This window comes from Mycteria americana, chromosome 3 (genome assembly GCF_035582795.1).
Source record: "Mycteria americana isolate JAX WOST 10 ecotype Jacksonville Zoo and Gardens chromosome 3, USCA_MyAme_1.0, whole genome shotgun sequence".
Taxonomy (NCBI): domain Eukaryota; kingdom Metazoa; phylum Chordata; class Aves; order Ciconiiformes; family Ciconiidae; genus Mycteria; species Mycteria americana.
This window is the reverse complement of record NC_134367.1, coordinates 100,066,342-100,088,732: the sequence shown is the minus strand read 5'-3', so window position 1 is coordinate 100,088,732 and position 22,391 is coordinate 100,066,342. Positions and strand designations below refer to the sequence as shown.

At 37.6% G+C, this 22,391-nt stretch overlaps 1 protein-coding gene across 2 annotated transcripts in view; it reads right to left on the bottom strand.

Annotated features, from left to right (window-relative positions):
* Positions 1 to 21,697, bottom strand: part of LRPPRC (leucine rich pentatricopeptide repeat containing) — a 95,540-nt gene extending 73,843 nt beyond the window's left edge. For both annotated transcript variants that reach the window (XM_075496289.1, XM_075496290.1), the window contains exons 1-11: positions 21,537 to 21,697; positions 9,318 to 9,523; positions 6,253 to 6,375; positions 5,420 to 5,541; positions 5,271 to 5,329; positions 4,434 to 4,520; positions 3,824 to 3,950; positions 2,633 to 2,777; positions 1,732 to 1,874; positions 1,341 to 1,446; positions 1,152 to 1,259 (exon numbers count right to left, since the gene is read on the bottom strand). In XM_075496289.1, coding sequence (XP_075352404.1) covers positions 1,152 to 1,259; positions 1,341 to 1,446; positions 1,732 to 1,874; positions 2,633 to 2,777; positions 3,824 to 3,950; positions 4,434 to 4,520; positions 5,271 to 5,329; positions 5,420 to 5,541; positions 6,253 to 6,375; positions 9,318 to 9,523; positions 21,537 to 21,643 — 1,333 coding nt within the window. In that variant the 5' untranslated portion in view covers positions 21,644 to 21,697. The remainder of the gene's footprint in view (positions 1 to 1,151; positions 1,260 to 1,340; positions 1,447 to 1,731; positions 1,875 to 2,632; positions 2,778 to 3,823; positions 3,951 to 4,433; positions 4,521 to 5,270; positions 5,330 to 5,419; positions 5,542 to 6,252; positions 6,376 to 9,317; positions 9,524 to 21,536) is intronic.
* Between the last annotated feature and the right edge of the window lie 694 nt (positions 21,698 to 22,391).

Genomic DNA, 22,391 nt, shown 5'->3' with positions numbered 1-22,391 from the left:
AGTCACAAAGGACCCAACTAAAACAACGTTGCCAGACTTTTAAAATATCATAGAACTTTCAAGCATTTGAAAACCTGGGAGAAGATAAACTTGGGAAGTAGTCTAGCAGGAACAGAGCTTAAAGAGTTAATAAAAACTGAATATTGTTTTCACAAAGGCTTTTTGAAAAAGACTTGAGACATTTTTATAGCCAGAAACAATTAGGGAATACTTGTTTCAGCATTTCTTCCAAACTGGAATGTGACTGTATATTTAAGATAAAATTGCGATATGAAGACTCTGCTAAAAGCACTTTTTTTTTGTTTGTGCATTTTGTTTGTCACCCAGTGTCACACTAACAACTCTGCATCTCATTCTAAAGCACATTATACTGTGAGATAAGATGAAAAAGACAGTTTTTTGTTTCCCCAAGGGGGAAGTACTTCTGTTAAAAGCATCTTTTTACAATACCATTCTTTCTGAATTACCAATAACGCAAACCAAAGAATTAGATACTGTACTCTAAAATTTAATATTTGTTCAATTCTTATTCATATCCTGTAGACATCCCCATGTGTAACAGGGGAAAGTATGCTAAATGCTTAAACCTACTTAAGAATCCCAAAGATTGAGCATTTCTGTCCTTCAATCAGTATGCTGTCAGGTCAGGCTCACACATTCAGCAATCTAAGTTCTCCTGCAGTTTTTATTATTGTAACGAAACTTGCGTTTGGCTTATCAGGTAGATAATAATAAGTTGGCTTGAAAAAAGGATTGTGTTTGCAGTCCAAGAGAGCTATTATAACATAACCTTACTTTTAAATTCTTCTCTCAGATTTCAGTTTCTTCAAGAGTAAACTCTGTAGAAGGTAATGAGCAGCAAAAAGAACCAGTGGAAGGCAGAAAGAATGTGAAGAGTTAAAAAGATAATTAAACACTCTCACACCTTTCTATGCAAAGGTAGACTTGAAATTTGTAGAACTGTACCATGATTAAGTAAGAAAGGAGGTTTTAAAAAAGTCTTTCTGAAGGAAAAATTGTTTGCAACAAAGACACATAGCAAGGCCTTTGTTTACTTTAAAGAGTCTGCTGAATCTCATAGCAATGTTTTAATACAGATTTGTGCACTAGGTTTGCAATAAAGCTAGAGGAGCATTTATCAGGTAACTAACCTTTAAGATTCTTCTCTTTCTGGAACCTAACTAGCAGTGGCCAGGAATAGTGAGGTCTGAGTGGCAAGCCTTCCTCTTTCATCATCTTCATCACATCAATGGCCAATGCTGAAAACATTCACAAGATAATTAAACAGTGACCAAGTACTTTAAATAAGCATATGTAAAATAACTAAATAAGCAGAGTACCTGATTTGTTGGCCTCCAAAGCACAACGCAAAATAAACGGTAACGGTGCCGAGTGCATTTTTGCTTCTTTTAACTCATTACAAAATTGCTTCAGCTTCTTCACAGGCTGCAAAGAATTTCAAAAATTAATTTAGTATATTCTTCAATTTCTCAAATTGTTAAGAACATCAGATTCTTCTAATGTTTAGGAAATGGATATTACACATGCCAAACACGATTCCTCTGTGAATTTCAATTTACTATGCAAATTGATATGAAATATTAAAATCCTTCTTTTATTCTTTAAGAACCGTGCAAGAAATCTACCAGTTTCCGTCTCCACAGTTGCATGAAAATAAATAAATCTACTGTTATTAGTATATCAAGAAAAAAGTATTACTATTCTGCATACCACATCTCTATTTACACAATGTTGCAAGAAGAAGCTACCCTGGTCCACATTATCACGTGATAAATGATTAAGAGACTTCAAAATACGGAAACTTATATCTTCGAAGCCATGAGTTATCAGAGTCAAACACAGGTTCATCGCATCTAGCAATTGAAAAACAGAGAACAACAAAACAACAAAATTAAAAAAGCGCATATAACTATTTTCGCATTAAACTACTAAAAATTAAAGCTAGAAAAGTAAATGTTTTACAAGTATCATTAGCATACTTTTAAACATGGTTAACCAAATTTGAGACTACCTTTTTCAGAATTATTTATATTTATCAATGAAACTCACTTTTCCCATTAGAATACCATGCCAAAAATTACAGAAGCATCACCACTGCAGCATGACAGAAGGATACTAAGTAAGAGAAACATTTCTAGACATGTCAAAAAAGAAAAAGTGGATGAAGTATAATTAACAGTTATCAATCAGATTATGCATACTGGGATCCAAAAGTGACTTGAACTGTAGATAAATAAAACTATATTCAGTGTTTAGTCTCCCTTTTTATGATATTCACAAAGAGCTGTCACAACAGTGTTGTCTGAAGATAGGACTCCATGCTTACTGCTTTCCTATAAAATCTTAATGAATTTTAGAAGTTAAAAAAAATTGATAGATCAATTTCTGTAGGTAAATGATTAAAATTGGTTTATATTTAAATTTTATAAAATGTGATCTAAAGGAGCACAAATGAGTCCACAAATTAATGGCAAAAATATTATTTTTCCTAAGTATTCAAGAGAAGTACAAAATTGCCTATTTTTGGTAACATTAGTTATTGTTAAAAAAAAAAAAGCTTTCCCTCTCCACCCTGAGTAGCAAAACACCGCTGTAGTAACCAAGGACATACCTGGAATTAATTCCCTTTCAAATCTTATGCGTTCTTTAATATCTTCAATGTACTGAGGATATCCAGCCTTGGCAAGGCTAAAAATCACCTGCATCAAAATTCTATCCATAAGGTACCCTTCAGTCTTCTCAACCTCTTCTAGAGTCTGTAAACCAGAATAAATTTAACTTCAGTAAAATCCAAAGTGACTCAAAACAGGATACATAAAAATTGGAAAAAAAAAAAAAAAAAAAAAAAAAAAAACACCACACAACCTTTTTTTTTTTTTTCCTTTTTTAAAACCATGGGTTTAAATACATGGAATATGGTAAAGAGAATACCTAAGATCTACAGAGATCAAACACCTTTCGACTGTAAGAAGAAAAAGGGACAGATAAAAGGGATATAATAGTTTCTCTCCAATGCCTAATAATATATGAAAACACCAGAGGTATTCCCATTGTGAGATGACTTTCAAAAGAATTTATTTGAAAAGGGGAGAATGATTAATCAAACTTTTTGTTAGTGTTTGGAAGCAGGTTGGTTGATGACGCTTTCTTTAATTTGTATGTCACAGAATAATATTATGTTGCCCACATCCTCTTCCTTGATTTGGTCCTCTCCATCTGATACTACTTATTAAACTGAAACCCATTTTCTTTTCTCATTCCTTTCTGAATACTTCTTTGATTTAAAAAAAGTAAGAGAGAATACTTGAAAAAAAAATCAGCTACACAAAGGGCTGTAAGGCAGCATTATCTTATCCACACTTCATGAATACCCAAGTTGTTGGTATGAACTCTCAAAAAACTTTCAGTTTTACTGGAAAGGTTCTGTGGCTTCAATGGGAGCCAAAGAATGGATCAATGGGAGCAGGATAATCAAGGTTTACTTTTTATTAACTTTTATAAATAAATATATAAATATCTCATGCGCACTATCTGTCTCTAAAAAAACCCTGAATTATTAAATCACTCACTGGCAAACATATCTTCTCAGAGTGAAAGGCAACTATCAAAAGACAAGTATTTTTCATAAAGTATGAGACTGCTTTCAATTAACGAGCTATTCAGATGAAAAAAAAAATTGCTGCAGACTGAGGAAACAAGTTATAAAATTCAGTATTATTCCTCCTGCATGGATAGAAAGCATTCCAAAGTTAAATTGAACAAAAGATCAAACAAACTGTATTTAAACTCAAACTTGCAATACCTTTTTGATGCTATCAGCATCACCCTTTTCAGCATACACATTCAGCAGTGATAAATAGGTGTCTGGACCTGGTTCAACACCGGCCATCCTCATCACTGAAAGGATATTTTCTGCACTCTTCATATCTCTAAAAGAATTCAAAAGAAAGACCCTCAGTAGATTTAATCATAATAACATTTATTGTGACTTCCACATTTCCTCATTAAATTAATTAGAGTTGGAAACAAAGACTGCAACAAGCATAGAAAAACTTATTTTAACTAAGCAAATCCTGAAAGGTGTAAGTACCAATCTGTTAATTATTGTATTACTTAAAATACTCTTTCAACTTTAACAGTCGAAAAAGTTCACAACTAAGTGCAGCAAATTTCTTTTTCAAACAGTACAAAAGTACAGTAATTTATCTTGAAATTCAAGATTTTCAGACACAAGAAAAATCTACTTCCTTTGTTAAATAGCCCTGTTTTGCTTCAAAAATGTATAAAAAGACAGTCTTCTATACATTATTATTCAAAACCATCACACTATTCTGCAGCATGTAATTTTTCTGTACACCTTATATTGTAATAAAACTAGAAGAAAACAAAAGAAAAAAGATATTAAACGTTACCCTGATCTTGCATGACCTTTCACAAGGCTACTGAATACTGCCTCAGTGATTGGGAGATCTTTGTTCTTCATAAATCCAAGAATCTTACTGCAAAATACAAGACAATGAATGATTAGATATTTTTTTCCTTTGAAAAGATAAACTACTGAGCTATTGCTGCTCTGCTGGACAAGTACTGTATCATCAAACAAAACCAAATCCTGATCTCACTGAGCAATTACATTTGGGGATGCTGCATACAATGCTCATAATTTGGTCATTTTCACTTTTTCAGATGAATTGTATTTGTCACTTTGAAATATGCAGACACAAGGGTGGGGCTGGGTTTTTTTATTTTTATCTTCCTTTTACTTATGTCTCATGCCCAGCAATCACACTGTTGCAACTTAACCTTGCTAAAATTAAAACGTTAGACAGATATCCAGCAAGCCCTGCAGAACAATAACAACAAACAGAATTACTACTATTTGCTCCTTAGCCCACTTCGTTCTCAAATGCCTTTCCCAGTAGCCATTTTCTTACGTAGGCTGTAAGCCTTCATAACCTCACACTTTTTCACACTGGCTCTAGAAATGACAAAACAAGTTATTTTCTGAGCAACTTGAATATAATTTGATTTGAACACACTAGTCTATCACTTATTTTTATTTTGCTTGTGTAGGTTCCAGCTGTCCCTAATAAACTGCTCTTCAGTGCTTGGTTAAAATATACTTAAACCCCCTCTTTGCTTTGCTCAATTTATAAGAATTACACTGAAATGAGTTTTAGCATTAATGGCAGGGAATATGAGAAACAGATTTTGTGGAAATCCCTTTAAACATAAACGCAAAATAATACCTTGCTCCTTCAATGTCACCCTCATTGCAATAAGCAGCAATCAACCTCTGGTATGTAACCTACAGAAAATGAAAAGGGGAAGTTAATGATTTCCATCCAATAAATGGATACTACCATTAAGAATGAAGATATCATAAAAGGGTACCTACTCTATTGGGCTGCACATTAGTTTCCTCCATTCTGGCCAAGAATTCTGTCGGAGAAAATTTGTGCTCGTTCTGAAGGTAGACTTTAAGTAAAGCATTATAATGGCTTGTATCATACACAGCACCTAAGGAAATATTTCAATCACAGTCAGTCAATGTAGATTCTCTAAATTCAACATGATTTTAAAGCTTTGTCAGGTAATTACTTCCATACTAATTTTATTCTGTATGAACTTCATGTATAATCAGACTGCTTCCTTTTATGCACCTTGGAAATATTAGACATCTATTTAACAGCACACGTGTTTATAAAAGCTAAAACATAAGAGCACAGTAACATCAATGCTCACATGCATGCTATTCCACAGTCTCTACCGCTGTATTTATTTTACAGATTCAGCAATATTACTATCAAGAAGCAGTTCACCTATGCAACACCTATAGATAAATGATTAACTTAAAATAAAACAATCATCTGATAAAATAGCTGGCAGCACTGGGAATACTTAGCCCACCAGATATCAAGGTAACATCTAACAGAAAAGTAAAATACATTCTTACAATAATCAAAATCAAGCAAAAGTCCAATTTAAGCATCTTACAAAAAAAATAATCTTTAGATTTATTATTAACACCCCTAGATGTCAGTATAACTCCCAGAATAGGAAACAGGTCTCTCACCTGAATAAAAAAACCTAGTGTGTATTCGGTAATGAGTATTTGCTGTTATAACCTAACATTTAAACACTATTAAAACATGTTCAGTCTTCTATTACAAAGAAAGTAACTAAAGCACATAGCTGTTCTTGCAAGAGGGACTAACAAAACCAACCTACCCAGTTCTTTCATCTTGTCCCATATCATATGGGCTAGTTCTGTTCTTTCAGGTGACAATACCTCTGGTAAAAGAGCACCACAACTTCGCAACAAAAGCAAGGTCTGGTTACTCCCTGGACACCCTGCAAGTGGAACACAACAACAAATTTATTTATAAATAATTATGCATTTAAAATTAGAAAAAAGATTCGAGACTGACCCACTGAAATATTTAAGCATTTTGTATAGAATAGAATCTCCTCCAAGACTGAAGATTTTTACTGAACAGGATACCCAAATCATTAAACAATGACACTATTATGCACTATCATGAAAAAGATTCACAATAAAACATGCCATTTAGTACAATAATGATCTCAGCTGAGAAGAAATTTTTAAAAGTACAACACAAAATACTAAACTCAGATGATCTAGTACTTTAGATTTCCCGATCCAAGATCCATAGATCATTTCATCCTAACAGGGACATAACTTTCTGGTAAATTTCTAAAATGGCAAAATACTTCATACCAATTCCATACTATTCCAAAACTGGTATTCAGAGACATTCCACATTTAAATTTCCATATCCACTTCTGCCCATGCTCAGTATAAAATAAATGAGATCATTTACATCTACAGAATAGTGGAGGAAGCTCTAAGAATGTCTACCTTCTCTGACTTCTGCACTAACCCCAGAATGTCAAAAAAGTAACTATTAACTCATCTGTCTTTCTTGGACTCCACTACTACTCCTGAGGCAAAGTAAGGCAGAGCAATCACAGATTACCCAATAAGCTGGAGACAAATTTTTTTCAATCACATCTTTATATGCAAACCCAGCAATTTCAAATAAAAAGGAGAGTTTCTTTAGAAAGAAGCATACTGGAAAGAAAAAAAAAAAAAAAGGGAAAAAAATGTTGTCTATTCCTTTCCTATCACAGAGAAAGGTATACTTCTGAACTAACTTCATCTAACAAGGAGCAAGATAAATGTTCACATACAACGTAAGTGATGAAAAAATCCGCAGGGTTTTCTATGTCAGAGACATACATGCAGACTTGAAGGATTCAGATTTCCAAAATGACTTGAAGTCTAAAGCATCACTAATGCTTTGTAAGTTACTTCCAAATCATCATGCCAACACCCAGCAGAGAGGCAGGAGCTGTTGCCAGTGAAGATCTCTCCAGCTGCTGCTGATCACTGCAAGTGTAATTTTTAATTATACAGAGCTGTAGAAACAGCTATGCAGCTACAAAATAATGGCAAAATAAAGTAAAAAAACCTCAAAACCAGAAAGCTATATACTGTCTAGAATTAGATCTTCAGGTACCAAGAAGGACCAGCAAATCTAGGATACGACATAACTATTGTAAACTATGTTTCAAGAGCGCAATCTACAACAGAAAAGTTATTTATACAGAGTAAACTCATCTGGGAAGAAACACAGGCAGTAGTGGGAAAAAAAATAAGCAATAATGAGAAAAGAAGAGAAATAAGCTAAAACACTGAGAGGGAACAGGTACAAATTGCAAATGGGGATTTGAACTTCTGAAGACATAATGGAGTGGTGAGATAAGTCATGCTTGACTAACTTTCAAATCCCTGCATACAATTAGTTCGTGCAATAAAAATGCCAACACATCTCCAGTTTCACAATGCCAGTGTTATATTAGTGACTGAGTACCTAGAAAGGTGAAAGAAACAGGAAAAGGTTTGGCAGTATGAGTATGGAAAGATGCAGGACAAGAGATCTAGAGCAAGCACCTTCTTTGGTCATTTTTCATGTTGTAATTAGAAATGGAAGAACACAGGCAAATCTTTAAGAAATCAACAGTAACTAACCTCCCACACTTTTGCTAAATTAGTTTTCAACATTATTAATAAAAAAGGACTGAATTTTTCATATGGAAATATTTGTCATTTATTTTAATAGTGTCCTAGTTAAATCTGTTGCGAAGTTCTACGCTTTTTTTTTTTAAATATACTTACACAGCCAAAGGAAACCACCGTAAGCAATTAATCTTTTTGTTAATATGACTTCCTAAAAACTGTGTAACTAATCAAAGGTCATGAAGAACTGTGATTTGCAGATAAGCTTAGAGACATAAAATTCTTGCCAACCCACACTCACAAGTTTATGCCTAAAAAAGACAAAGCAGTCAGAATCAGAAAGGATATCACAAGCAAAAAGAAAAAATGAAGAAGTTCAACAGAAAGAGAGCATGAATTGAAGACTCAGCTTTTAAGCAGTGAACCACAAAACTTTTAAAAGCACAATCCCAGGTACACACACCATTAACAGTCCAGAGCAATACACAGCAAAGTTTAAAACTAAAACAAAACAATACATGCTGTCATTGATAAATATTGGCAGTAATACTTAGTGAGTATATTTAGCAAATATCTCCATTGACTTATCCTAACTGGTACCAAAACTCATCAATTGTGGTACATGGTTTGCAAAATATTAATATAGTCTGGCTATTTTTAGCCAAAGGGGTATTGAATCTGTCACAATGAACAATGCCTCAGCTGTTTATTTTCATTTTATTAAAAAAAATAAAGCTTTCTTGTCCTGAATAACCACAGCTACCTAGGAATGCGGAAACTTGGGGATCACCTCCATGTTTCCCTGTATAGTTCCATTAAAAAACAAATAACCTCTTAAGGACAGCATGGTTTATTACAGACACTTTAAAAATATACTGTGTAAAACAGACAGATATGATCCCTGTTCAGTGTGCACAATACAGTTATATAAGGAAGGTGTAACATTACCAGATTAAAAATCCACAATAAGCAAGGCAATATGATAAGATTTCTTAAAAGTACACTGAATTTTTACAGGACTTATAAATTCCCAAGGACAAAAAAAACCTGGAAAAGTAAATGTGTGCATTCAAAGAAAAATAACATCTCTAAAGCATTTAAAGTCTGTTCATCAGCATATGCAGCAGATTAAACACCACTCAAGGACAAAATATAAATCAGAACTCTTTCAATTAATTTCCTTGGTTTGATGAATCATTACATTGCAGCTTTAAATTTACCTTTTATTTTGTTTTAATTGGAAGCAACTTACCTGTTTTGCATATTTCATGGAAGACTTTTAGTAGAAGGGCTTTAGGGATGCGGCCAGTTTTTCTGACAGAGGTATCCAGTTTATTTAATGCCCAGTCAAATTGCCAGGTCCGTCTGGTTTGAATTTCTGAAATTGGTTCTTCTTTAACACTTCCCTTCTCTTGAGGTGCAACCGTAAGGAACCTTACTTGGTACATAATGTTTTTGCTTAAATAAATAAAAAAAAAAAATAGAGATTACACTTCCGTGAGTCATTTTGCAACTACACTAGTCACACAATGTCAAAAAGATAATGCACTTCTTGCTGAACAGTTTCTCAAAAACATTCCATATTGATATAAACAAATACAGGTGATTCATTTCAGTGTCTTTCTACTTAAAAAGATAGTCGTGTATATTCTCACAGTAACAACTGTTTCTCTGAGATTTTCAGTTGGATTCACCTCATGCGTTTAATGGTTCAAACACTATTCCCACAAAAATAAAAATCTTCAAGTCATCCAAGTGCTGTAAAAAGTCTATTGTCCCATTACAGCTTCCCACAAAAGCTCTCACATGCTTTTGAAAAATCACTCCAAGAACAGACATCTCTTCCAGAACACAGCAAATCAAGGCAGCAAATCGTACCTTTCTTTTCAATTAAAATACACAAAAACTAAAGGCCGGTGTTTTAGACAACAATGGCTTGAAGAGCAATGCGTTCATTCCCCATTCTGCAGAACGTACACTAAGAAGCATGAAGCAGCCATCCTGCCATGTAAACCAAACATGAACACTGCATTTGTTTAAATATTTATTTTCTCAAAATGAAGTATGACAACAACAAGAAACACGATGAGAAAGTTTTCTTATTTCTAGCAAAACAATAAGAGCTTGCCTTTTTTTTTTTTTTTAAAGAACAAGTGATGTATGTAAGAATAAGAAAATAGTATTTGTGCCATAGTGGAATTGTGAACAGCCTGTGCAGGTAAAATGATAATTACACACAAGCGTTTTTGGAATTCTGTTCTCAATTGTCTTTACACCTCCATAAAATAAACCAAGACTATCTTCCTCCAGAATCCTATACAGAGGAAGTAATACATGCTGGATGGCAAAAAGATTCAGCAACTTCTGAAATTGCCCTCCCTCATCTCTGGCTCTCTAGACAGCTCTTCAGCTACATTTCTGTAAGGTCTCTAGACTAGCTTAAAAAAAAAAAAAAACCTAGTTGTACTCCCTGCTGTTACAGATATTCCAGGAGTCCTATGCAGTAATGGCTGCACATTTTGTTGAAATGGCAGCCTAAAAGTGAGAAGTACTGGCATCCTCTACAAAATGACTTCCCACACCTGGAACTTTTTCACAGGTATATCTGGTGGTTGGTTTCTCACCAACCCGTGCTAGTTTAAGGCCCTAGGAGAGGAAGTCCAGTGGAGGAGAAAAAGCTTGCTGGTAATTCAGCGTTTCAGCAGCATTCGCAGCAAGGTGCTAAACGGCAGAAAAATCATCAGTGGGGTGCATATCAGTGTGGTGGAAAAAACAGACCAGTGGTTTCCCATCTGGTTGCCTCTTGTCAGTAGGAAGTAGCCCAAAGACCACCTTTTTCCTTGCTGTTTGAAATCCTGATTCGATAACAGAGCAGGCCGTAAGTTCTAGGAGTAAAATTATTCAAATAAAACCAGCCTGAAGCAGAAGCTCTTTCCTAATGGAACTGTGAAAACAGTTTAGTAGAAGGCGTTTGATTTTTGAAGGCATTTAAAAAAAAAATCTTTAGTAATGAGGAACATCACTACCATTTGGCATTATCTTTTTCAAGCAGGCAAATTTTACAGTGCCCAATCTCCTCCAGTTTCCTCATGAAGAATTTTCCAGAGGACAGCAAATTATCTGCATTTTATTTGACTAGGAAAAGTACAAGGAAGAAAGAACTGGAGAAGGGAAAAAGACTGTCAGAAAAGGAGAGATCCCCTCCTTCAGTCTCAGTTCTACCTCCTTCTAGATGCAAGTTCCCACTGATTCCTTTGGGCTAGCTCTCAATTTATTCAGATCCCTCTGTGAGCTTATTTAACTCACTAACCTAGCACAACACCAATTCAGCCACTTCTACAAGAAAAACAATTACTGTTCCATCAGGTTGGAGTGGAAACAGCTCATGATGCCCAAAAACCACCAGAACGAACCAGAAAAAATAAATGGAGTAGGAATAGGTGGATAAAATTAGAGGAACTAGGAAGAAAAAAAAGAAACTGAAACACCACTTTTGGTGTTTCATCAGATTAACACTATCAAACTTTTTTTTTGTTAGTAGTAATGCCATCCCTCACTAGAAGCACTTCCAAGGGTGTCATTTTCCCTGATTCTTTCCTTCCTTCCTTTTCCTCTTCTTCTACCTCATCATATAACCAGACACAGGGTACTTTCCCTAAAACGGAAATCATTAGACTAGAGTAAAATCCAGTAGTACAACGTAAGAATAACAGTAAGATACTAAATCTTAAGTCCTCTTGGGTGTAACAACCAAATGAAATGTCTACAACTTAGATAAACTCTTTAATAACACATAAATAGCAATACTCAACTATGAGCTAGCCACTGGATACCTATAAGAATGAAACTGTAATGATTGCAACTTCTTTATTTTTTCTTAAAGATATAGATACAAAAGAAAATGGTATCATCCACTTTTATATACGCATTTAAAAAAGCTACTTGAAAGCTTTTCAGAATACTTCAAGTCAGGTTGGAAAAAATGGTTTGTAAGCAAGTAGCAGCACAGGACTTACTGTGTTTGTAACACAGAAATTTATTCTCTGATTTCCATGAACAATCAAAGCACAAGTGGACAAAACTCCTGTGCTTCAGATTAAAATTGAAATGCCTTTCTCTATAAAAATCTGCTATTATTTTATAGTATTTTGCAAATTATTGAATTATATCTTATGCCACATAGCACACTTGTAACCATAAACTGATATCTACAATTCTTAAGTCCTGCACTGTATTAAGAAAGACATCTTTGTAAGATTCTCCATGTGTCAAAAGTCACAAACATTTTAAACCACTTGCATAGCTCCATCAGTGTGAAGCTCCATCAGTATTAAGTATGAAGATAAAAACAGTATTTGCATGCTCAAAATACGCTGGTTAACAGCATGAGGGGACTCTAAAGTTTCATTTGTTACTAAACTCCCCCTGCTTAGCATTTAGCATGATGCTGTTTATAACGTAAGTTTAGAATATACTATATCAATTGCTACAGTTGCACACTAAAATATTACACTCTTATATGAAGTGTTATATTTATACACTAACTTAAGCTTCTGAAAGACCAGCAGAATTGGGCATTTCTATTTACACCACACCCCACACTCCCATCCCCCCGATATTATCAAATATGGTACTGGTGTTTCTGTTAATTTATACTGATTAAAGACATTTTAAGGAATGGCAACATGGGAGTCTGAGTTTCAGTTTTAGGCAGACAAGGGAAAACAGTATGAGAGTACAAAACAACCTGAGGAACTCTTAAAATTCCACCGGCATCCACCTAAATTACCATTATCAATCTGAAATATAATATCTAACATAAGACTCAGGTGTACCTTATCATCTGTAGGCTTTCAGCATTTGAATAAATTACACTTTGAGCATGATTTAAGGCACTGTGTAACGCTAAGCCAATCCCATAGTAAGAATTTGTTACAAATAACCATGGGTTTCAAAAGCTGGATGAAGCTGCAGGCATCTACTGTCTTGAATTTGGTTCTTAGCACTACAAATCAACTTAGAACACAAAACTTAGGAGAAAATTAAAAAAAAAAGCTAAGAGCTCACTATCCTAAAAGATGAAAGATTAAGCAGACCAGAAAGCTTCCAAAAAAATGCAAACTTAACAAATTAAGGGACACAGTATCAGGTTTGATTTCAGGCAATCAAGTGAAGGACAGAAGAACACAGTAGACAACATACTTACTGAAAACTGATACTAATGCCACAACCTCCCCATGAAACAGAAAAAGAAGCTAACAAAATGAAGCAGTTATCCATGCATCAGGAATCTTGAACAACCCTGTGCGATTCTTCTTTAATTTTTAGAATTTGAGAAAGAACACACAATTAAGGGGAATAAAAAAAAAGCAAGGATAAAAATCAAGGAGGCCATGTTAACCATTTCAGTCAGGAAGTCACATAAAAAGGCAGCAAGAAAGGCTTCTAAATACAAGAAAGATTATTTTAGAAAACACACATACCTCTTAAAATGGAAAAAAAAACCCCACAGATCATACACTGTTTAGGCTTCAAAAAATGTTAATTGCAATCATACTATGTAAATTTTAACCATTTTACCATGACTAAATTTTAATACGGAGATGAGGTTGTAGGTGAGAATAAGGAAGAATGAGCTAAGTACTTTGTGGAAACATTAGGATATGTTATATTTAAGACACATTAATGGACCTTACTCAATCTCCAGTCCTTTGGAATTACCTTCCAAAATCATGAAAGTTTTAGGAAAAACAGAGCATAATCAATAAAAAAAATACGGATTGACGTACAGGCTTTTGGCACCATGACAATCTCATAAGCAAAACAAGCAAAACAATGTACCTTTAGTTACAAAAATATGGGTGCAGTAGTTGCTTAAAAAAAAAGAAAAATACATAAAATTAAAATGTGCTGATCAGGGTTTGTTGCAAAATTTTGTGGGACTCGAAATTAAGCTATCTGCTGACCCAACTGAAAGACTGGTACAATCAGTGTCCACTCAATAATTTCATTAACAATCTGGATGACAGAAGAGTTAATAAACTTATAAAATTTGCAGACAACATCATAATGGTAGCAAACTCTTAGAAGGAGAGCCTCAGACTTCAGAGTCATCTTTTTTACTTGAGGTAATGGTCTGAAATTAGCAAAAAGGAAATTCAATACAGACCAAGAAGTTGTATGTTTTAGATAAAAAACAAAAGCAGAAATGTAAGATGATGTACAATTGGCTAGACAACAGTACAAGCAAAAAAAGTACTGAAAATGAGCCACTGCTAAACATGAAACATCATGCAGCAAAAAAGAAAACTTCAATTCTTCAACTCCTAACAAAAGCAACATAGATATAACACAGAGAGAATTATTCTGCTTGTCATGGTGTGTTTACTCGCAAAAAAACAAGTTTAAAAAACTCAAAAGACCCATCTACCCCATCCCACTCTCTAGGTAGAGACAGCAACTGTACTTAATCCATCAGGCATCACAGTGGTAATTAATAATTGTTGTAATATTAATTGTAATGAAATATTAGAACAGGATACTTCGACAGTCAAACCTTCTCATTTGGAAGCTCATAAAATAAGATTAGGAGGGAGGAAAAAAAAAATATCCCACATGACCTCAGCATTTCTGATGCTGCCTCAGTGCTAGGTGTTAGATTATATAGTCTTATGATGTAACCATATTTTTTCAATTATTTTAATTAACTTTGTTCAGAATTAAATGCTATGCTACACAGCAAAATGCGTGACACTTCTCCAAGGGCTGCAACAAGTACCAAGTATTTATTTCCACCAATTACCTTTAAACAGCATTTTAAGATTTCCTCCATGTGAAACATTATATTTACAAGCATGTGAAGCTGCACAATAAACTTCAGATCTGTTTGAATTAGCAATCTGATTCTTTCCCCAACATGTGTAATTTCTCTTTACTATGCTTCAGAACTGTGTTTCTTTGTACCTACCCAGAGAAGCTCAAAAGGATATATCAAGCCCTATAAAGTGATCTCTCCCCTACTCCCACAATCACAAGATTAGAGATAGGCTTCTGATATTTGAGCCTTTACATAATTGTACCTGTCGTGGTTTAGCCCCAGCTGGCAGCTAAGCACCACGCAGCCGCTCGCTCACTTCCCCCCCGGTGGGATGGGGGAGAGAATCGGAAGAGTAAAAGTGAGAAAACTCATGGGTTGACATAAGAACAGTTTAATAATTGGAACAAAATAACAGTAATAATAATAATGAATTGTAATGAGAAGGAAAACAAGAGAGAGAGAGGAACAAAACCCAAGGGAGGGAAAAAAGGGGGAAAAAAAAAATAATTTTTAAAAAATATATATATACAACCGCTCACCACCCGCTGACCGACGCCCAGCCAGTCCCCGAGCAGCGATCGCTACCCCCCCGGCCAACTCCCCCAGTTTAAATACTGGGCATGACATCATATGGTAGGTCAGTTTGGATCAACTATCCTGACTGTGCCTCCTCCCATTTCTTGGGCACCTGGCAGAGCATGGGGAGCTGAAAAAAAGTCCTTGACCAGTGTAAACACCGCTTAGCAACAGCCAAAACATCAGCATGTTATCAATATTATTCTCATACTAAAATCCAAAGCACAGCACTATACCAGCTACTAGGAAGAAAATCAACTCTATCCCAGCCGAAACCAGGACAGTACCTTTACACCATTTTCAGCTTCGCCTCTACAATTGTGAGGATTAAAACTGTAGATCTTGCCTACACCGGAAAAGTTAACCAATTATACATTCATAATCCCAACACACAGCCACCTGCTATTTAGTGGTAACTTTTCACCTCCAATTTAGCTTAGAACATTTGGAAAGTAGTTGAAGATAAACTCATAAAAAAACTTATGCAGAAATGAAGTGTGCATGGGGAAATTTATACCAAGTCAACTAGTAAAATTCTTCTGTGTTTGCAAGGGTTTAGTGATAATCCCAGTACCGTATTAATGTATTTACATATTTTCCAAATTTCTAGAGCAGACTAAAGGCAGTGCCTTCAATTTCCTAAAGGAACACATCTTACACACCAGCCTGAGTAAAAAATGTCCCATCTTCCCCAAAACTCACAAAGTGATTCCAGTGCTCTCCCTGGCAGCAGCAGGAAGTTTACTTTGTGTAAAATTTGACCAATTCCAAACATTCAAAAAAAGAAAAAGCCACTGTATGGATATTTGCCTCCCTTTATCAGAGCCACAATAAGGTAGTTACTATGCTTTTTCTAAGAAAAGTACTGAATATTTTGTTTTTTCTAAACTAAATAGGCAAAAGGTGTATGAAAGTTTTCAAAATATAAGACATGCTCAAAGCAGAATAATGGTAAACTTAAGAGTTAAAATTCATTACGGTACATAGAAGCACTACAGACTTAACATTAGCTAAATTTACTAAATATAAGACTAATATACCAGCTGAGATCCTAGCATGACTCACATGACTGCTAAATGGTATTTCCCCTGACTTAGCTATGGTCACCTACAAAAAAAGGCCACAATGTCAGGCCACTGTATCCTTGTTTCAATGAGATACAGTAGGATCCTACAAGAGAGAACACTTTATGTTTTTTCATTCAGACTAAGAAACCTCAACTTTCTTGGAGAATATCTAAAACTTTGCCCAAGTGATTTGCAAGAAGCAAAGCAGAAAAGCTTTGCTTTGCGCTATTTCTTCAGAAGTCTCTAGACATTTTATGTCCATCAGTAAAACATATACAACAACTACAAAAACAATGCAGCTTGGGAAACTTTACTACAACAGAGCATTGATTCAGTATTATCAAAAACAAATCTACTGAATGCCTCCTCTGCATTTAAAGCCCATTAATTCTATCATTTTGCTAATGTAAAATAATTAAGCATTCAATTCTACATTTTTGTCCACTGGTGATGGATTGCTGAGTATGATAGTGAATAGCCAAAACCAACTTGTTTGTAGCTAATTAAAAAAAAAAAAAGTACCATGTATTAAACCCTGAATCATTTGGGTTTTTAACTTATGGCTTACCCAAAGCTCAAATCAAATCCCCTCAGATCTGAAACAAGATTCTTTAAAAGGGTATTCTTCCTCCCATCTCACCAACATGCTTTAATCTTGTACAAACACACCACAACGTACCAAAAGTCAACAGTCTTTACAAGGACAATTTGAAAAGCATTGCACATGGTACCCTCTTACCAACTTTCTCAGCAATCACTCCTGTGAATAGAACACAGACCTTGCAAAAAGCAAAAGGTTTCACTACAGCACAATTTGCTGTTTGGGGAGATGCTCTTTGCTCCACAGTCCCAAAAACCAACATTTAAATTCACAGATGAGAATCTCAAGCTGAGGAAGTGACAGCAAGGCCAAAGATGCCTTGCAAGACTTGCATGCAGGAATTCCACTTGATTTTCCTCCTCAGCTATACTTTTATGATCTACGCTGTAGGAGCCTAATCGTTCTCCTTTTCTCTGAGGACAGATAGGGTGACGACTTCAGGATAAGTATCCTAGCACTCGCACATCTAGAAGTGCAGTTCAGCAATAGAGCTGCATTGATCTAATATCACACAGTCATCACGCTGGGTTTCCTCTTCTCCTTTTGCCCATGGTCCCATCCTTCTAGAGTTCATCAGATCCTTACCTGAACCAATAAAACCTGTCAATCTGTCAGAAAACTTTTTTCTTGCAGTCTAGTAAATGAAATCAGCCCAGTAATGGGTCCAAGGAGCATCCTGATTTAGAGCAGGAGGGTGGTCAGTGTGGGAAGAATGGAGCCGATACCCTTCCTCCCAACACTAACTTTCCGACAGCAGCAAGATGTAACATCAAACCATAATATAATCACCTAGAGTAGTAAAGTCCCCAAGAGATATTCTGACATGAATTCAAAATCTACTCTGAACACTTGTCGATTGAGAGGTTTGTTACAGCATTCTTGACAGTCAGCTACTAGCAGCAAATTTAAGCATGTCCCCTTAGTGAAGCTTCTACAAACAAAGTTCCAGTAAATAATCTGTACCACATAAATCAGCGCAGTGCTAAAGTCTGTTGTTGTAGATCTGAAGTTTGTTGTATTGGTCTGTCATGGCTTATTTATTTGTTATAATTGCATGGCATGAAAGTGATGACATACAGCTCAGTATATTTCACTTTTCATACTAGAGGCAGTCAAGTGAAATGGTAAATTTGCATTAGATCTGATTTGCTATTAAATGCTTCTCAACCATCCAATGCAATTGGATATCCATCTACTGTCCTAACTCATTTTCAGAATAAGTTTAGACTAAAAAATCAGAGCAATACAATGCTTTGATAAAACATGTGCTTGAATGTGAATGGTTGCTGTTTCACATCTCTAAAGAAGTTAACAGATTTGCAACTTTTCTGTAACCATTACTATAATGCAAGTCTCAAACCTGCCTCTGAACTGACTTTATGTTCAATGCTAAAGCAACTCTACCAAGCACATGTAAACATCTAGTAATTTACCCACTTCTCTTGCGAAATGCTAGATTATTCCTTGTTATTTATTTACTCTTAAAACTGTGGGGTTTTTTCTCCACTATTCCAATTGGAACTTTATCAGTATTCTCCGAATTTACTGCAGCGGAATGTATTTCACTCTCAAAATACCACCTCGAGACCTGAACAGCAAGTATAGCAAGTCTAAATGTTGTCCATATGTTATTCTAGTTCTTCAAAAGAGGTCTATTTCCAGAAATTAAGGGTTAGGTAGAAAAAAACAAAAATGAACAGTTACTTGAGGTAGAAAATGAAATGTGATTATCTGCTTATATGTGCAATTTCAGTTCATAAATGTTACCTTTGCTTTACACTTTGGTCCTAGATTATCACATGTGCACTAGGATGCCTAAACCCACATAGTAAAGTGACAGTAAGACAAAGATGTTAGGTGAAAAATTATCTTAGGAATGAAATTACTGAATAGAAAGAATGCACAAATGTAGGTGTGCTGCTCAGTCTTACTTTCATATAATTCACAGTTTAGACTGAGACCTAAAAGCTATGAAATAAATACCACTGCTGTTGCCCGTGAATATGTTCTCTACCAAGCACCTTTCTCACATAACTAAATCTAGCCTGAGAATTAACAAGTTTTCAGCATGATCACGAAACTATCCCACATATGACCCCATTTATACTTGAAAATATAGAAGAATATAATTTGGTGCAAGAAAAAAAAGTATCGGGGGAGGTGACGACACCAAACAAAAAACCAAAACCCAACTGTTAGAGCCAAATTATCACAAAAAGCACTTTTCAAGTTCTTTCCAGAAACACAGTTCTAGAAAAAAAGTGCTGTTAGTCCTCCATCAAGTCATACATTAATTTCAGTGAACATTACTTCTTGGAACAAACTAATTTAGGAAATTAAGCTTCCAGTTGAGGAGAACAAAAATCAGCTGCATTACCACAAAGTAGAAAAGTTTATTCATGATTTGGAACTAACTAAATGTGTGGTTCTGTTCCCAACCATACAGCAGATACCTTCCCAGTTCCTGGTCCTTCCTGCACACAGGTCTACTCCATCCTTCACACCAACTTTAACATTTAACAATCTGTTACACTTCAACAACTAAAACCAGCAGAAAACTATATTCTTTTTTAGGTAACATTTCAGTCAGGCTACCAAATAAAATCAGCTCACGATAGGTTTGATAAGCACTAAAGCTAGCACAGGTAGCAACAACTTCCTTATCTGATGGCGAGAATTCCCTCTAGCAGTTCCCTATTGCTGACTCTTGTCTGTTCCCATCCCTTCTCCCGAACCAGCTCTGGAACTCACCAAGTCCTCTGCTGAATATATTAATCCATCTAGAATGGCAAACAACTGTTCTGGTTTTCTACGAGGAATTAAGTTACATTGACTTAGAGGGACCACCAGAGCTATAACAAGGCACAAGCCCATTCCCACCCACCTGCACTGTATCCTCACTAGGTTTTGCAAACACTGGAAGAAACACAGCAAACAATGATAGCCTTGGAGCAAACTGACCTAAACATCTATTTAGCTAGGCATTTATTTTTACAAATTATTTATAATTATTCTAATTGTTTATTTTTATACAAATTTTTAGTTAACAACTATAATTATAATCACACCAAGTAATTTAACATAAATGAAAGCTAAGCATCTCAACTCATTCCCAACTCCCTGTTTTAAGACTTAGGAACTGGACATAGTGGAAACAAAAAATCTAACTCCATCAAGACTCAGAAGTCATAAACAAACCTCTCCCTCATTCACAAGCAGTTTGAGAACTTGTTGACAATGAAGTAACCTTAATGTTAAAAAAGCTTGCACAAATCTTCATGTAGTTGTAACAGCATACTCACTACATGAAATACAAAAAATAAATACCAAACTTTGACATAGCTATCATCTGCACAAGGTGCTTCCTTCTGAGGACAAGTAATTAAGGAAAAAACTATGGAAACAACTAGTTTGCCTATATAACAGAATACCAACATCACCCTCATGATTTATTGAAATAACTGTGCATGCAAAAAACCCTGAAATATCGTATGTTTCCTACAAACATGGATTCTGACATGTTGTTCATGTATTCAGGGCTGAGCCTTTTTTTGCACATCTACATACAAGAAGTATGTGCTTAAGAGAAACATCCCAAATGTGGAGCTGCAGTGTACCACCACTGGAGAGAAAGCTTAGATCTCCAAAAATAACATTTTTTTAATCTAAAAAAAAAAAAAGCACTCGTGTTATGGAAGGGTTGTCTCTCCAAAATTCCTGCAGGGCACCAATCACATATTAGTGTGGCCAAAACAGCGACAGGCATGCACACAGGTGAGGTGAGTTTTCCACCCTGCCTGCATTATGGAAGAGAGGGAACCGTAGCAAAGGAATTAAGATATTCCTCCCAATAACAGCGCAGTCTGACAGGCACAGTGAAGAAGCCCAGATTCCAACTGCAGTTATCCACAGTCAATGACTGCTTGTCTCCGCCTGGTCTCTCCCCTCCTCCACGGCTCCCGCTCTGCAGTTTGTCCCACTACAGCAGTATCCTCCGGAGGACAGTGCCCTTTGCTCTTCCGAAAGGAGAGCGCTCTGCTTTCGTTTGAGCCCAACGAGACACGGCTGCGAAACGGCGCTGCGGAAGGAGCGGTCCGCCCTCGCCGACCCGGCCGGAGGGAAGCGAGGCTCCCCCCCCACCTTTCACCCTGAGCTAACCCTTCCGAGCTAACCCTCGGCGAGAGGCCGCCGAGCCGGGCCAGGCCAGGCCAGGCCGCAGGCCTCCCGCCGGCAGCCCCAGGGGGCGGCGCAGGAGAGGCCAACAGCCGCGGGCGCGCGAGGCGGCCCAGCCGGCAGTGCCCTTGGCCACGAGGACCGCCGCCTTAGCCGGCCCCGCCGCGCCTCCCGCCTTCTCAGCGGCCTGCCGGCCCACCGGCGAGCGCCGGGCAGCCCCGCGGCGCAGGGTCTCACCTGACGGGGGCCGGCGGGCGGGCGGCGGCCGCGGGCGGGCGGAGGAAGGGCAGGAGGCGCGAGCAGAGCGCCCGCAGGCGCCCGGCAGAGCTCAGCAACGCAGCCATGACCGCCGCGCGCGCCGGACGCGGAGGAGCACGTGAGCCGGGCGCCGCGCTATTGCGCAGGCGCACCAGGGGGCGAGGGGCGGCAGGCGTCGGCGCTCCGCCTCCCCCGGCCCACGTGACGGCAGGAACCATTCCCCGCAGGGGGGAGCCTGCCGGCCCCGCTCTCGGAACGGGCCCGCTCAGGCACCGGCGTGCTTCCAATTCCACCCTGTGCCACTGATGGGTTATTCCACGCACGGTCGGCGGCGCAGTCCCAACCCCGGGTCGGGTCGATCGGCAGCCAACCCGGAGTGGCGCCAGCGGAAGGCGGTCGGGAGGGTGCCGTCAGGGGGAAAAGGCGTGGGGTCGGCGCGTCTCGCCGCGCTCCTGGAGGCGGAAGGGGGCACAGGGAAGCACGGGCTTTCCCGGCCGGCTCTCCCGGCCGGCTCTCCCGGGAGATGGGCACGGCTTTACGCGGCCTCCGTGCAGTTCCGCGATAGGTGCCGGTTGGTCCGGGAGAGTCTCGCGGGTGGGTAGCACCTGCCCGTCCTTGCCAGCGGAAGGAAGTCACGTGGGCGGTGGGGCGCGGGCGTTGCTTGTAGTCCGCGCGCCGGCGGGCCGGAGCTCGGCGGGCCGTTGGCGGCCGTTGCGGGCCCCTGGGCCGTGAGGGGAGGGGCTCCCGGTGCCTCTGGGGGCTCCCACTGCCCTGGAGCCCGGCGGTGGCTGTCCGGAGGGAGAGGAAGGCGGTTCCCGGCGGCTCCCGCTCGCT